The 16,193-nt window shown below is 49.1% G+C and overlaps 1 protein-coding gene across 1 annotated transcript; it reads right to left on the reverse strand.

Moving 5' to 3' along the window:
• Nucleotides 1-3,821: 3,821 nt before the first annotated feature.
• LOC139051270 (neprilysin-1-like) lies at nt 3,822-13,620 on the reverse strand. Its single transcript, XM_070528271.1, has 3 exons — nt 13,420-13,620; nt 6,645-6,986; nt 3,822-5,707 (listed from the first exon to the last, which is right to left on the reverse strand). The coding sequence occupies exons 2-3, from the start codon at nt 6,975-6,977 to the stop codon at nt 3,878-3,880; spliced, it is 2,163 nt and encodes a 720-aa protein (XP_070384372.1). The 5' UTR covers nt 6,978-6,986; nt 13,420-13,620; the 3' UTR covers nt 3,822-3,877.
• Nucleotides 13,621-16,193: the final 2,573 nt, after the last annotated feature.

Below are 16,193 nucleotides of genomic sequence, written 5' to 3' on the forward strand. Positions count from 1 at the left end.
TTACAGTGGAAACATTCGAATTCACCATGCCCAAAGAAAGCTAAGGTCGTCATTTCCGTCTGAAACGTGTTGCTGACTTTTTTCGATCCGATCGTCAGGCACCATTACTGATCGGATTTGCTAAACCTGGAAAGACTATCAATCGTTTCTGATATTGTGAAACGCCGGATTGGCTACATGTCGCATTCAAGAACAAACGACGAGGAAAATTGAGGAATGAGGTCACCTTGCTCCAGGACAATGCCCATCCCCACGTCGATGATGTCGTTAGTACAAAGCTGGCAAATTTCAATTGGAAAACGCTGCAACATCCGTCATACAGCCCAGACCTGTCGCCTTGCGACTTCGACATTTTGGGGCATTTGAAAAAACAGCTCAAGGGAGCCAGATTCGTGTCGGACGACGACGTGAGAGTCAGTTACAGACTTTTTGAAGCAGTAACCCAAGCAGTTTTATGAGACGGGAATCACGCGACTCGTTAGTCAGTGGGACAAATGTCTATATGCTCACGGACACTACTTTTAAAGGAACTACATTAAAGGACTACTTTTAAAGGTTTTTTTTTAAAACGAGGTACTTTTAAATAAAGTACCTCGTTTGCACCTCGTATTCTTATTGGTTCACTTTCATTTGACTCGCGCTCGCATATTTTGCATAACAACTGCTTTTTATATGTGATCTTTGTCGCGACTATAATTTTGGCGTAATTACTCGCAATACACAACCGGTGACAGCTGCTCCTGCGCAATACACTGTAATGAAGAACGGCATCATTGAGATTTTCCCCTGGCCGTTGCATATGTACAAAAATGTAAACAAGGTTCTTGAACGACAGTTTCATTAAAATATTTGTCCTCAACTTGTTCATTTCATGGCCTTTACATTTTTCACATCAGCGGCATGCACTGCTTTGCTGGTTTCAAACTGATATAGTTCTAAAGTTCGTGTGATATTTTCTTTACCTAATAGATAGACAACATGGAAGCATTGACATCAGTTATTACGGGCGCAGTGTTTGAGATAAAGTCGAACCCACATATAACGATACCGGTTTTAACAATATATCGGTTATAACAATGAAAAGCTGCTGCACCGTCAACTTTTGTATCTTTTCCATGGTGAAATAACACGCTTACTACAATGCCTTGATGCCACATTATCGGTTATAACAATGTAGTCTGGCTGCTGGGCGCCCAAGCGGAAAGGTAGTGAAATGTGAAATCCTTGAAAAGAAAAAAGGAAAACTCGAAATTCGAGCCGCTGCACAATGGGCCACTGTTCCAATGGCTGCCGCTGCTCTAGCAGCCGCCGCGCACTCATTTCCTAGCCATCTCCGCGCGCCTCTGAGCGAGAGAGAGAAAAAGAGAGAAGCAACTTTATTTGCCACCGCAGGGTTGGAAGTTAGGGCAGGTAAGCCTAGTGAGGCTCCCAGGTGGGGGGGGGGGGGCGATGTCTTCGGCCCACAAGACGAGGGCCAGTTGTGTTTTGTCAGCTCTTGTAAGCAGCTGGTTCCAACCCTCCTCGGAGGGAGTTGGCAGTAATGATTGGGGGGTGGGTTACCCTCGCATTCCCAGAGAATGTGTGCCCGAGTGGCAAATACTCCGTGGTCGCACTTAATACAGACGGGGTCGCAATCCTTGCCAGTGATTCAATAATGCCTAGAATGACTGAGAATAGAATTGGTCTGCAAAGCACGGTGGCTTGCGCTTAGTCGAGGTCGAGGTGGGTACACGCGTCTCGTCTTCTTGTAGAAGTAATTTCAGCATAGGATTTTGGGGCCTTTGTGAGAGCATCTGGGTTCAAACACCTCCGAACACGAATGGCCTGCTCCCATAGGTCGGCTGCACCTACAGCTCTAGGCCGCCCCACCCTCCAAACATGAATGGACCGTGCGAACTGCACTGCTCGCAGATTGCTCGCATGTTGCTCACTGGCTCCTCATTCAGCACAGTTCTTCAAACACCTTAATCGCTTGCATTCGTCTTCATTGTTTGCGTCGAAATCGTTCCTGGCCACACAGTTTCTTGCCGCCGAAACAGAAGATGGCTGATCCGCCCGCTGATCATCGGCAGTGCATGACGTTGTTGGTAAAGAAAGCACATGGCTATAGATTTGTTAAGTGCTTCTAACCGACGAAGCGATCATAGGAAACACCCTTGCATCAGATAGCGACAGCAGGGATGACGCGGGAGGGCAGACTGCCTCAATGTTGTCCTCTCTGGAGGCCCAGCAGATAATTCTGTCCCTCCGGGGCTTTGTTTTCGCGAGGAACCTTCTGCTGCACTACATGGAACACCTGGATGCCTTGGAGAACGATGTCGGCAAGCTTCGCGTAAATCACGCAAGGGTGACGGACATGAGGTTTTCTCGTGCAAGCCAGTTAGAAGTACGTGGCTAGATGCTTGTGGCAATCTTGCCTCAGCGTTTCTTCTGGATTTCTCAATCTGACAGGCTGTCATGGGCAGCCTTCTCGCAGTTTTTAAACGCCCCTTTTGGGGCCACCGAAGTGATGCCCTGGCGGTGCTTGCATATCACTTGCTACCCGTGACACCCCTCTGTGCAGTAGCTATAGCAGGGCCATTCTTTAACGCCAACAGCCGTGGCTTGTTACCCACGATTGGAGCACCCAGGAAGCAGTTCAACGAGTGAACAGAATCAGCAGCCAGATGGAGTAAGGTGGTGGCGAGTGGCACTGGCCTCCTTGTCATTATAGTTTTCTCACTACAGCTCTACCCGCCCTGGTTGCTCAGTGGCTATGCTGTTGGACTGCTGAGCACGAGGTTGCGGGATTTAATCCCGGCTACGGCAGCCGCATTTAGATGTGGGCGATATGCGGAAACATCCGTGGTACTTAGATTTAGGTGCACGTTAAAGAACTCCAGGTGGTCGAAATTTCTGGAGTCCTCCACTATGGCATTCCTCATCATAAAGCAGTTTTAGCGTATAAAACCCCACAATTTTTTTTTCACTACAGCTCTGCCATCCCCCTATTTTGATTTTTTCCTGCAACCCGGTTATAACAATTATCGGTTATAACAATAGAATTTTCGTGGCAGTGGACATTGTTATAAGTGGGTTCGACTGTATATGAGTATATTATTTTAAGAAAAAATACACATTTTACTTGTCTTGACAGTGCGTAGCGTTCAAGAATTCGTTTGCAGCATCTTTAGCGATGGCAATGCAGTTATTATTCATGTATTTGATCCCTCGACAAATTCTACAAGGAGGCAGCCGAGCTGCAACGCAGTGCTTAACGCCTGCTTCACCTCCGCCGTGGGTAGGGCCGGTATTGCACTATTTTCGGGATCGGCCCACGCATGGGGAGTGCTTAACGCCGGCTTGACCTCCGCCGTGGGTCGGGCCGGTATTTAACTATCTCCGGGATCGGCTCATGCATGGGGAGTTTTTCGCTTACCACGCCAACGAGACAAAAATTTCCGTGGACGGTATAAGTACACAGCTTCGCTGTAACAACTCGCATGACACCAGCTACTTCAGCCATTCGCAGTCCTGAATTATAGGGGCATCGCGGCAAAGCACTCCCGGAAGTTGCCCACGACAGTCCTTTTCAGCCAGTCAGCTATGAGAAGCTGACGGGTGGCAGGGACGCCCTGCCACCGGCTTAGACCGAGACTGGCTTCTGATCTGGCTGGTCCAATGCACACGATATGCGCGACCAGTCAGAAATATCATTAGAGTGTGCATCGGACAAATGATGACAAAGCAGAAACACACATGACACTAAGCGCCCTGCGCCATGCCCGCACTTAACAAGCGCAAAATCACGGACAGGATTATGCGTACACAACATGGCAAGATTTTTTTTCTCTTTTTGGATCAAACAGCTTATCAGGGAAGCTTTTCGCTTCTACTCTTACAAGCGTTCAGCAAGTAGAGCAGCCGCGCAGGTGGCAGCTTTCCTCATGGGCGCCGCGGTGGGACATGCGAAAACGTTGGCGAACGACGGGTGCTCTCTGAGTGGTGCGTTGCAGCGGCGGCGGCCTTGCACCTCGCCGCACTGCAGGTAGCACCAGACGGCGTATTTCAGCTGAGGACCGGAGAGCTGGGGCACATCCGCTAAGAAGGCCGCCGCGTCTTCTCGCACTCGCACCTTGAGGACGTGCCGGAGGGCCGCCACTTCCAGCAGGCGGGTCGTCGCTTCGGACCCTTGCTCCAGTGCGTGAACGACGCGCCGGGCGCATTCGCTAACAGGATGGCTCTGGTTGTAGGCTTGTCCCGCCCACGAAACGTTTTCCCGATCAACGAAGCCCTTGTCCATCACCAGGGACAGTAGTGCGGAAGACATTAACGACGCCAGGCTTCCGAGCTTAAAGACGAGCGGTGCCTCAGCGTGGTAGAAAGGAACAGCGATCACGTCAGGAAGCAAGCGGAAGTCCTTCGCGCCCTTGTGGTCACCGTTGTAGACTAATTCATAAAACATTGGTTGTAGCCGTTTCGAGTAAACTTGGGGAAAAGTGACCTTAGCTTTGTCGGAATGACTGAAACCCGCTTTGAGCCGGAGCCAATTCTTGAAGCTATCAGCGGACATGTCGCTGAAGTTTTGGTATACATCATCGAGGTAGGCGTCGCTCGACTTTGCCACAATCTCGAAAGGTCCTCTGTCCACGCTGATGGTCCCGTTCCTCTGACTGTCGTGGCCATGACGTTCGTCGTAAGCCGCGAAGCTGAATGTCGGAACCAACGGCCTCAGTGCCTGCAAAACGTACTCGTAAGCGTCCGTGAGATCACGGTGCAGCGTTCTCAGGTCGCGCTGGACAGCTTCGGAAAAGAAGTTTCGCACGTACGGTGCCACAAACGCCCGCCCTGCGTACTTCAGCAGCACACGGTGGCATTTTAGTTGTTGGTGCTGTAGGGCGCGTTCTTTACTACCGGCCATCTCGATCATCCAAGGTCCATGGTAGTTCGCTGCCAGCGTCTCGATAAGGTACCACCTTAGGTACTGTTGTGCCGCGGGTGCTCCGATCCTAGCAGGTAAGGAGAGCACCTTTCGGACGAAAGCTGCGTGGTACACAGTGTACACGAGGGGACCGGTGTGGTCCAAGCAGGCGTGCAGAAGCAGCCGCCACACTTGCCCGTAGATTCCTGGCACAAAAGAACCGACTGTAGAGTGGTCATAAATCACTTTGCCTTCGTACTCCTCGGGCTGCAGGAGCTCGCCGCCTAGCTCTAGCGTAACCCGTTTGTCTAGGCCTAGGAGCTGTGCCGAGGTCATGTGCTCGGTCGAATACTGTGAGCTGACCGCGGCAGGCGAACCTGGGTAATTCGACGCGAAGAAATTGTGCAGCGCGTCGAAGTCGGCTTCTAGCGGCAGTCGACGAGACCTGCGAGCGAAATGCTTCTTCGCCCACATACTCGGAGCCAGGGCGAGCAACGAAGCATTCCTATCAAGTTTGAACGCGATGAGAGGCGCGATATGCCAGCGGGTTTCGAGAGAGCAAGAAGCATTGACCATGTCGTGCGGGCCAGTCCACACCGGCGGAGCGAAGAGACCGGCTTCCATGAGCATGTGTCGCACGGCATCCATGGAACTATGGTTTTTGGCGACCAGGTCCTCGCAGGCCTGAAACGCCATGGCCGCTTTCTGTACTGCTGTCTGTGGTGAAGGTGCGGTGACTGCGACCTTCCTGTTCAGCTCATTCACGGCGTGAACCACTCGCTGCAGCAGCGCCATTTTCACCGTGTCCTGAAATGTATCACGAAAAAGGTTAAATGGAGACACGGCACGGGTAATTTCGGGCAGTTGCAGTCAACAAGTGGCATGTGAAAAATATAATCCGTGTTTAATTTCATAGTTCTGCGAGTCGTGCAAGTCCAAAAACGCTATAGCTTAACTGCAGCGTCATCAAAACGATTGCGCTATCCCCACTTCACTACGCTGTCCTGTGGCGTCACGAGAGATGCTACGACACAGAATCACTTCGTCATGGGTCACAAACTCGCAGGTAGCTGGTGACGTCGACGTTGGTAGGCCTGGGATAGGTTCAGCAAAGGGTTCCGGATAAGCATCAACTGTTTGGTGCATGCGCTGTGGTTGCCTAGGCGCAGGAGAAACAGGTTGTCTGCGGCGCACTAGCTCTTCTACAATTGCTTTATAGAGCTGGCCCGTTTCTTGCACTGTCTAGACTGTGAAACTTTGGACTCGTATATCAATAAATAAATAAGAAAAATGATCTTCAATTTATCGCATTGAATATCATTAAATATCAGAGATAGTTTATTATTCACAAACTAATGAAATCGACTCTGTCTGATTATTAAAGCTGTTAAGCTCGATACAAAATGACAATTTTTGGTGATCAAGAAGCGTAGCAGTGTCGGACATCAGAAATTTTTCAATAGTCGCCAATATTCGCATAAATAGCTAATAAGGTTACAAAGAATCATAAATAAGACTAAAACTAGTTTTTCTGGAACAAATAAACAATTTAAGTTATAGGCTGAAGGGGCATGTTGTAACTGCAGAATTGAAGACGGCCAATACGCATAACATAACCATTTGCAAAAACTTTGTGTTAGCACGAGTTTTGTCTAGCGCGCACGCACGTTTCTGTGGGTGGGAATGTCTGGAAAGCACTCTGCGGGAGCAGCACGTCAGTGATGGGCAGAAAGCGCTTTCTCACCTTTCGCTGGGCGTCCCAGGAGCCGCACACGTGGCCGTAGAAGTCGTCACACGGCCTGACAGTGCGCGACAGGCTCTTCTTGAGCGTGGTGGCGAACTGGGCGCACGCAGCACTTTGGCAGCCTAATGTTTGACGCTGCGGCTCGGCCGTCGCTGGCGCATCCATGAGGTGGATGCCACAGTAGACCGCCAGGACGACCAGCAGCAAGGCGCAGAAGGCGCCGAACACCGCCGTCACGGTCCATGATGGCATCTGGACCATGGTTATTAGGCCTACGCACTGGCCGGTTTCGTCCGTGTAAGGCTCCGGGTTGGTATCCACCTGCTCTTCCATTCTCAAAGTCTGCGTCGAGGAACAGATTATATATATATATATATATATATATATATATATATATATATATATATATATATATATATATATATATATATATATATATATATATATATATATATTGGAACGCGCTAGTGAAGCTAGAAACCGAGGATGAAGTGTGCGTGGTAGCTGCTGCGGAAACGAACAGTGAACGGCTGTTCGCTTGGAACTGACTGCTTGCCTTTTCCTTTCACAACCTGGTGGAGGTGCCGGGTTAGCATCCACCGTATGCCAACGGACCCTGAACCAGAAGTTACCGACGCCAGTACCTCGGGGACGGCAGAAATCCATCGAAGTAGCCGTCGCCTCCAAGGTCTTCCACCGCAATACAGTCCCCTGGCAAGCTCCGTGAGGAAGATGTCAACAACAACCGCAAGCCAAACCAAGGGGATCAAATGCTGCCGAACCATGCATTGTGAACGCGCCTCGCACGCCTAACCCGTTCCACGGAGACGCCTTTGAGGACGTTGAAAACTGGTTGAACCATTTCGACCAGGTCGCCGCCTTTAACGACTGGGACGATCTCCGTAAGTTGAAGAACGTCTACTTTCCCCGTTTAGACGCGGCAAGAGTGTGGTACGAGAGCCACAAAACCTCATTTACCAGCTGGCAGGAGTTTTACCGACTGCTTTGCGACGCTTTCAGCACCTCCGAAAGGAAAGAAATAGCCGGACAGCCACTGTCTTCGAGCTCCCAAATGCCGAACGAACCCGTCGCCATGTTTGTCGAAGACATGACGCGATTGTTCCGTCGGGCCGACCCACTAATGCCAGAAGACAAGAAGGTGCGTCTGCTAATGCGAGACGTAAAAGAAGAGTTTTTCGCGGGCCTCGTGCGCAATATTCCTACAACAGTCTCTCAGTTCGTTCGTGAGGCAACAGTCATGCTACGTATGCTTCAGCAGCGGCTCTCGCATTATGAACGCCAGACCACCACGACTGCTGCATGCTTTCTCGTACCTGCAAATGAGACAGGGAGTTCCTTACCGAACTAGTACGGCAAACTGTTCGAGATGAACTGCAGAAGTCTTATGCATCGGCTCCGGCACCTCCGAGTGCCGCGGCTTTTACGGGAGGAAATCGGCATAGTGGTTCATCCCTCGCCAACAACACGTACTGAACCCCCCACGTTCTCGTACGCTGATGCTCTCCGTGTTTGCGCGCCGTCGACGGGCCGTTTCTCGCAGCCGCCTGCTGGGATTCCTTGACGCTTCCCAAGTCCAATCAACCGCACGAATCTGCAAGCAGCCTCTCATCCTGGTCCGCACAAGTCTGCAGTACGGTGCGCTCCCGACAACAGTCCGTTGTGCCACCACTGTGGGGAGGCTGGTCACTTGTATCACGACTACCAGTACTGAGGGATTAGTCTTCGGGGATACCATCCGGACGCCCGTTGCCCACGCTATGGCGAACGTCCGCACGAAATCGAGGAATATTTAGTAAGTAATCGGCTTCCTCCTGCCCCGCAGCGGAGACGGTCACGGTCGCCATCAGCTCGTCGGTACGCGTCACCAAACCGTGCTCGACCCGCCTTTGATTCCGCTGGAGTCAACGGTGGAAGCCCGCGCAGGGGAAAAACGATGACCTCCGGGGGTGAGGTCGCTATCATGCGAACTGTGAAATATCCTCAGCCGACGCGACCCCCTCGCGACGTACCGCTAACGCCTTCATTCGAACCTGACAAAAGAACTTCCGCTGCTATTACTGTTTCCGTCGACGGTTATCCGGTAACTGCACTTGTCGATACGGGAGCTGATTAGTCGGTTATGAGTGCCTCACTGGCCGCTCGGCTACACAAGGTGCTGACAGCGTGGGATGGCCCACATCTGATTACGGCTGGAGGACACGTCGTATCACCCATTGGACGACGCACCGCCCGACTTGCAATTTTTACTTCGACTTTCGTAGCCTCTTGTGCTGCCCAAGTGTCCTCGGCTGGTTATACTGGGCATGGATTTTCTCCAGGAATATGGGGCGATCATTAACCTGCGTGACTTGTTTGTGACTTTTCTAACTATGTTTCTGCGGATACGAGTGTGGAGGATGAACATCACCGCGTGGATTTACACATGGTCGATGACTGCGTGACGTTACCGCCTCGAAGTAGCATCTTCGTTCTCATTGCCTATTCCTAGACCAACTAGGAATAGGCATCACCGAAGGTAACCTGAGCATTTTTGCTGGATCGAGAAGTCGGTGTCGCACGAGGTCTCGTAGAGATCCAAAATAGGCAAACCACGATCCTAGTTAGCAACTTCAGTGGCGAATACAAGCACTTTACGAGGCATACCAGGCCTACTTTGAAACGGTGGCTGAGTCCAACGCCTGTGCTTCGGTAACGACAATCTCGATTCCGGAAACCAGCGATGTGACCAGTCACATCAGCGTCAACGCACAGCTAGACCAACCCGAAAAGGAGGGGCTCCTCACTCTGATATTGTCATTTAGCGACTGTTTCGCTACCACGTCAATGGTCAAACAGACTCTTTTAACCAAACACAGAATTATCACTGAACCGACCGTCCAACCTGTTCGCCAACACGCTTATCGCGTGTAGCAGAGAGAACAGGATGCTATTCGTCATCAAGTTAAGCAAATGCTAGACGATGATGTCATTCAAACATCGACATGTCCTTGGGCTTCACCTGTTGTATTAGTTAAGAAGAAAGACGGTTCATTACGATTCTGTATCAATCGCAAACTGAACAAGATCACGAAAAAAGACGTTTACCCGCTTCCTCGGATTGACGACTCTTTGGATCGCCTGTGGCATGCCCGTTAATCTTCTTCAATGTATCTCCGTAGTGGGTACTGGCAGATTGAAGTGGACGAACGGGACCAGGAAAAAACGGTGTTTATAACACCCGGCGGTCTCTATAAAATTAAGGTCCTCCCTTTTGGATTGTGTTCCGCTCCGGCCACAATTCAGCGCATGATGGACACAGTTTTATCTGATCTCAAGTGGCACTCATGTTTAGTCTACTTAGACAATGTAGTTTTTTCCACCACGTTTTAACAACACATCTAGGGGCTTGAGGCGGTTCTTCAAGCCATCCGCACAGCCGGCCTGTCTCTGAAGCCTGAAACATGCCCCTTTGGCTATGAGGAGCTGAAATTTCTGGCTCATATTGTCAGCAGCACCGCTGTGTGCCCTGACCCTGACAAAGCCATGGCAGTTGCTCTGTTCCCGATACCGAAGACAAAGCACGATGTCCAGCAGTTCCAACCATACTTGTACGGACGCCCCTTCCGCGTCGTCGGCGACCACCACTCTCTCTGCTGGCGGACGAATCTCAAGGATCCTTCAGGCGATCTCGCAAGATGGAGCCTTCGGTTGCAGGAACTTGTTGTGACAATCGTCTATAAGTCTGGCCAAAACCCATGGACGCCGACTGTCTCTACCACGCACCCGCCGAACCCGCACGCCTAGACTGACGTCGACTCTGGTTTTATTTGTACTCTTCCATCTTTAAACCTAGCTCAACAGCAACGCCAAGGTTCCGAGCTTCAGCCCTTGACTGAATACCTTGAAGGAAGCCGCCCACATCACCCGCGGCCGTTCGCGCGTCACTTATCCTGTTTCTACCCACGCGGCGACATCTTATACAAGCAGAACTTTCACCGTACGGCAACCATTTTCCTGCTCGTTGTTCCCGCTCCTCTCCGCGACGACGTTCTACCTGCATGCCACGACGAACTAACGTCAGGGTAACTTGGTTTCACGCGTACTCTGGCAAGGATGAAGCGGAAGTCGTACTGACGAAAACTCACAAAACCCGTTAAGCAGTACGTCAAAAGTTGTCGAGATTGCCAGCGTCGCAAAGTTCCACCACTGAAATCAGCCGGTCTGCTTCAGCCTGTACGACCTCCTTGCTCACCTTTTGAGCAAGTCGGGATGAATTTACTTGGCCCGTTGCCGAAGTCTTTGGCTGATAACCGCTGGATCATTGTCGTTACCGATTACCTCACTCGATACTGCGAAACATAAGCCGTTCAGGGAGCAACTGCCTCAGACGTAGCCAACTTCTTTGTTAAAATATCGTCCTTCAACATGGTGCTCCCGCTGTTGTCATCACAGACCATGGTACGGCCATCACCGCCCAGTTGGTCCGAGATATTCTGCAGCTGAGTGGAACAACGCACCGCACGGCAACTGCATCTCACCCGCAGACTAACGGGCTAACTCAGCGCCTCAACAAAACAATTGCGGATATGCTTGATAAGTATGTCGCCACGGATCATAAAAATTGTGACGAACTGCACCCGTATGTGACATTTGCGTATAACACTGCGCTTCAAAAAACCAGGTTACTTTCTTTTCGTCTGGTGTACGGACGCGACGTCACCACTGTGCTCGACGTGATGCTCGTACCAACTTCGTCTCAACCTACCACACCAGATACAGACGGCTTTGTGCAGCGTGCCGAAGCAGCGCGGCACCTTGCACGGCAACGAATTATATCCCGACAAAGTCAAGATGCTCGTCGATACAACATTCGCCATCGAGACGTCACGTACAACCCTGGAGATCTCGTATGGTTTGGACCCCTATAGGTCAACGAGGCCGCTCAGAAAAATTATTGCACCGATACTTTGGACCCTACATAGTTTTGCAAGTCCTACCACTCACGCTGACTCTCATCCACAAACATTGTGGTGCGGCCCCTGTCGTCACGTCCGTTGTCTTTTTAATTGTTTTTATTTTCTCCTTGTCGCATTTAACTTCTCCCCAACTTTTTTTTTTTTTGGGGGGGGGGGGGGGAGTGGTAATGGCACGCGCTAGTTGCGCTAGAAGCCGAGGGTGAAGAAGTGTGCGTGGTAGCTGCTGCAGAAACGAACAGTAAACGACCGTTCGCTTGCGACTGCTTGCCTTTTCCTCTCGCGACAATATATATATCGATCCACATTTGCCGAAGGGCATGCTGCCAACGCACCGACAGGAAAATTTCAAGGATAATTTTGTTACGCTCATGGAAGTGCTTGAAGAACGATTAGCATTTTTGGGGAGGGAATGGAAGGGACGTTAACGTAAACGTTTACTGAATAGTTTGATAATCGAGGCTAGCTACATTTAAAGGTGTCCAGGGTAGCCGTAGCATTGCAAACGTATCAGCTCTGTTTCAGTCACGCCATTCTTTTGCATAGGTGAATGTGATGTCGACGCTGGCGTTTGGCGCACCGTTTGGATGCTTAGAGATCCATGTGTCAATCATTAGTTTTGTTGTGTGGGGTGTCCCAGCTAACGTTAGCCGAACTGTTCAGCGAAGAAATTATTAAAAATTGACGGTGCATATATACAATATTAAAGCTTACGGTGTTCGGTCATCAGAGGTCTGACAACCGAACACCTTGCCTTATAATTGTATCTTGCACCATGTTTCTTTTAATCATTTTTTTTTTCTCTGAACAGCTTACTTAACGTTTGCTGGGACACACGGTATATAGTAAGTGTAATCAATGTTTTAGGCCAGGCACCTTCACTTCTCATGCAGCAGAACTGCTGCAGCCACGGAATGCCGAAATGTTAAGGCCCATTTACACCAAGCGAGTCGCGGAAATCACGCGATTATCTTCTTCGCATGTAGTCGCTTCAGTAGAACAGCGGGTTGTTTTTGACCGGTTATTTGCTGTTCGCTTTTTTCAGCTCAGTGACTTGAAAGGACCAATGCCCCCTGGACAGCAGGCTTGTGTGTACTGCTTTACGAAGTCATGCTACATTGACAGAAATTTCCGCTGTCAAGCTTGGCGTGACGCAAGTGGCAACGACAAGAGCGGAATTGAGGACAAGAATATTGAAACATGATTTATTATTGGTGTTTCGTTATAAGAGCGTATTCATGGTCACATTAAGTGCTCTCACATATAAAATCGATTTACTCGAATTTTCCTTCAGGACCCCTACGGTTCTATGACTTATTTCTTGTAAAAAAAGTTCCGTCTGACTGGCCGTGTAATTTCTGCGTAAGCGTTCGTGGATACGCCTAGCACTGTGGCACCGCCACCACAATACCTAACAAACCGTGTTTCTTCCATAACTGTATTTCATACCTATATGCAGTGTATTCATTTTGCATCTTTTAGAACATCGTTCGGACGGCGTGCCATTACTTAAAAATCTGGCTGTTTACGGAAAAGAATAATTGCCACCTCAGTCCTAGCCGCTGTCTTGTACTCCAAAACGTCGCGATGAAAACGTGACGCGCGTTAACACCCGAATCAAGCCTCCACACGTTTTCACGCTGGGGCATTTGGCAGTACGGAGTTTACTACAATACCGAAAGACACCTGGACACGCGATAAACTATTCTGTGCGTTTAGCGGGGCACGGTGACACTATTACCATACGGAATGCGTAGACGCAGCAGAGCCATCCCCAGCGACCGCAGACAACGAGCTCTCACCGGTGTGGTTCGGCGTCGTCGTCCATATCAAGGGCACCACCGCGCAGCGCGCATCGTCAGGTGCCTCCCGCCTCAGGTACCGTGTTCCAGTGGCAAAGCTGACTTGTCGCAGAAGGCCATGCAAACTCAGCGCGGAGATGCCCGGCCGTTGGGCATTTGAACTTGCTAGCGGCGAACGATGGATGAACCGAACGTTGGGAAGCGCGCGGTGGTAGCAATGATGATGATGATGATGAAGCCTCAGGTAATGGCACAAACCAACTGAGGGGGATAGGCCACGAATCGGGTGGTAATATGATGGTGACTTCCCGACCACGAAATGAAGACGAAGAGCAGTTGCTAGGGCGCATATACGAGGGGCGTTCAATAAAGATTTCCCCTGACCCACTTCCTTTGGACGGAGAGCAACGAAAATTTGCAAATTTATTAGTCCTTCTCTACATAGGTGCCACCCAGGGGCACACTTCTGCCATCTTTTTATGCAACTGTAAACACCTCGCTTGCAGAAGTCGAAAGGTTGCTCCAAAAGCCATGTTGTGACTTCACAAATCAAGCTCATCATCTGGAAAATGCTTGCCCTTCAAATATGACTTGTTTTTCCAGTTAAACACCCAGTATACATATCGCTGAACTACCATATCGAAGATATCCCACAAGTAGAATCACTAAAGTACCGTGGAGTTATATACAATGGAAATCTTAACTGGCGACCACATATTGAATATATTGCGACAAAAGGAGCTCGTACAATGGGCATTTTGCGCAAGTTAAGCAATCGAAGAACAGGTATGCGGAGAAAATCCCTCTTGATGGTATATAAAATGTACGTTCGTCCGGTGTTAGAATTTGGATGTGTTTTATTCTCAGGTGTTCCATCGTACAAGCTTCGAACGAGAGGCACTACGTCTGTGCTTAGGCCTTCCAAAATACGTTGCAAATGCCGTATTTACATGGAAGCAAGAATCCCACCCATATTATGCCGATTTCACCTTGTGACCGTTCAGATCTTCTTAAGGCTATATGAATCACCATTAAACCATCCTCAAATTATTTTCATCTCCGATCCAGAATGATTTTTTCCTGTTCATTGGCCCAGGTTTCATAGACCACAGATTATATTTGTGCAAACATTACTTGAACCACTAAATGTGCAAATTTGTGATGTGCTTCCTAAATACGCATTCAAATTACCCAGAGATCAGGTTCGACGACATTTTCCCGAACCACGCGAAACTACTCCCTTAAGGCATCTTAAAGGCCATGTTGCAAAACCATCTAAGCAGCCTAGAAACAAACATTATCATTGCAACAGATGCCTCACAGTGCGAGGAAAAAGCTGGCATTGGAATATTTTGCCCTGTGCTCGACTGGTCTTTTTCTTTGAGATTGCCTGATTTTGTGCCTATTTTTCTGGCCGAGTTGTTAGCAGTAATCCTAGCTTTACGTAAATTAGACCAAATGATTACAACGGCTGCTATTCTTACTGACTTTCTGTATGCTCTTGCCTTACCGCTACTAATGAGTCACCCATGCTAAAACGCTTCCACTTACTAGTTCCTGCCAATGTGCAATGTATTCATTTGATTTGGGTGCCTGGTCATAAAGGTTTGTTTTTTAATGAAACTGCCGATTCACTGGCACATGCATCACTATCCGGCCCTGTTCTTCCTATTCTACCAGTGACAGCACAGATCACGGCGGCAAGATTTCGGATGAGATAAATTAGATTAGCCTTATCAAACCCACATTTGACAGCTTCTCCAGAGTATAAACACCTGGCATTTCCGTGGCATAGCGAATCTTGTTACACAAAGATGCTTGAGGTCTGCCTCACCAAATTACGCTGCCGCATTCCCTCCCTAAATTTCTATTTACACAGGTCGGGTTTGGTTCCATCTCCCCTCTGTTCTTTTTGTGAGGAGGAGACGATACAGCACTTTCTTCTATCTTGTCGCCGCTTTGCTGCGTTAAGGAAAAGATTGTTGGAGATACCTTTTCGAAGAATTGGCCTGGACTTGACAGAACCTGCAATTCTTTCATTCGGGGCGTCCACATTGGGATTCAGCCACAGGGATGCATGCTTCGCTGTCCAAACATTCCTTACAGAATATAAACGAATGCCCTGCTAAATTCTATCTTTTTATTACTTTTAAATTAATTATTACTCATTCAACAGCACCTTCCTGATTTTATTTTAGCCACTAATTCAACCCTATTCGATGCTATTCCCATACATAGTCAAGCTGTTCAATGGACAGCTTTTTTTCCTCCACCCCTCCATCTGTATCTTGCAAGATCTGTACCTTACAAGATGGAAAATAAACTTTCATTTCATTTCATATTAGGAACTTTATGCTCTATATTATTTTGGAATAATCCACCCATTTCTTGGCCAATCCCCCATCGTGGGTAAGAGCCACACGTGCCACAGGCTACAACAACAACAACGACTTCATTGTTGGAAAGAGGTGGAAGTCCGATGCTGCGAGGTCTGGTGAATAAGGGGGATGCGGTAGAATTTCAAAGCCGCAGCAGCGTGCTTCCATCTGGGCAACACATGTCCAGGAATTCTGCACATTCTCCTTTGTAACTTGACAGCAATGCACAAGTGTAGCTCAACGGGAATTTTTTTTCAAAGTTATATTTCAGAATATCGGCCGAGAGTCAAAACGTTTCAGGTGACTACAACAAGGGGGTAGTCCCTTCTAACAACATATGCATTTTGGTACTTAGTCGGAACATTGATGGTTCGTTACAGTAGTTAAAGCAGGTCA

This window comes from Dermacentor albipictus, unplaced genomic scaffold (genome assembly GCF_038994185.2).
Source record: "Dermacentor albipictus isolate Rhodes 1998 colony unplaced genomic scaffold, USDA_Dalb.pri_finalv2 scaffold_11, whole genome shotgun sequence".
NCBI lineage: Eukaryota > Metazoa > Arthropoda > Arachnida > Ixodida > Ixodidae > Dermacentor > Dermacentor albipictus.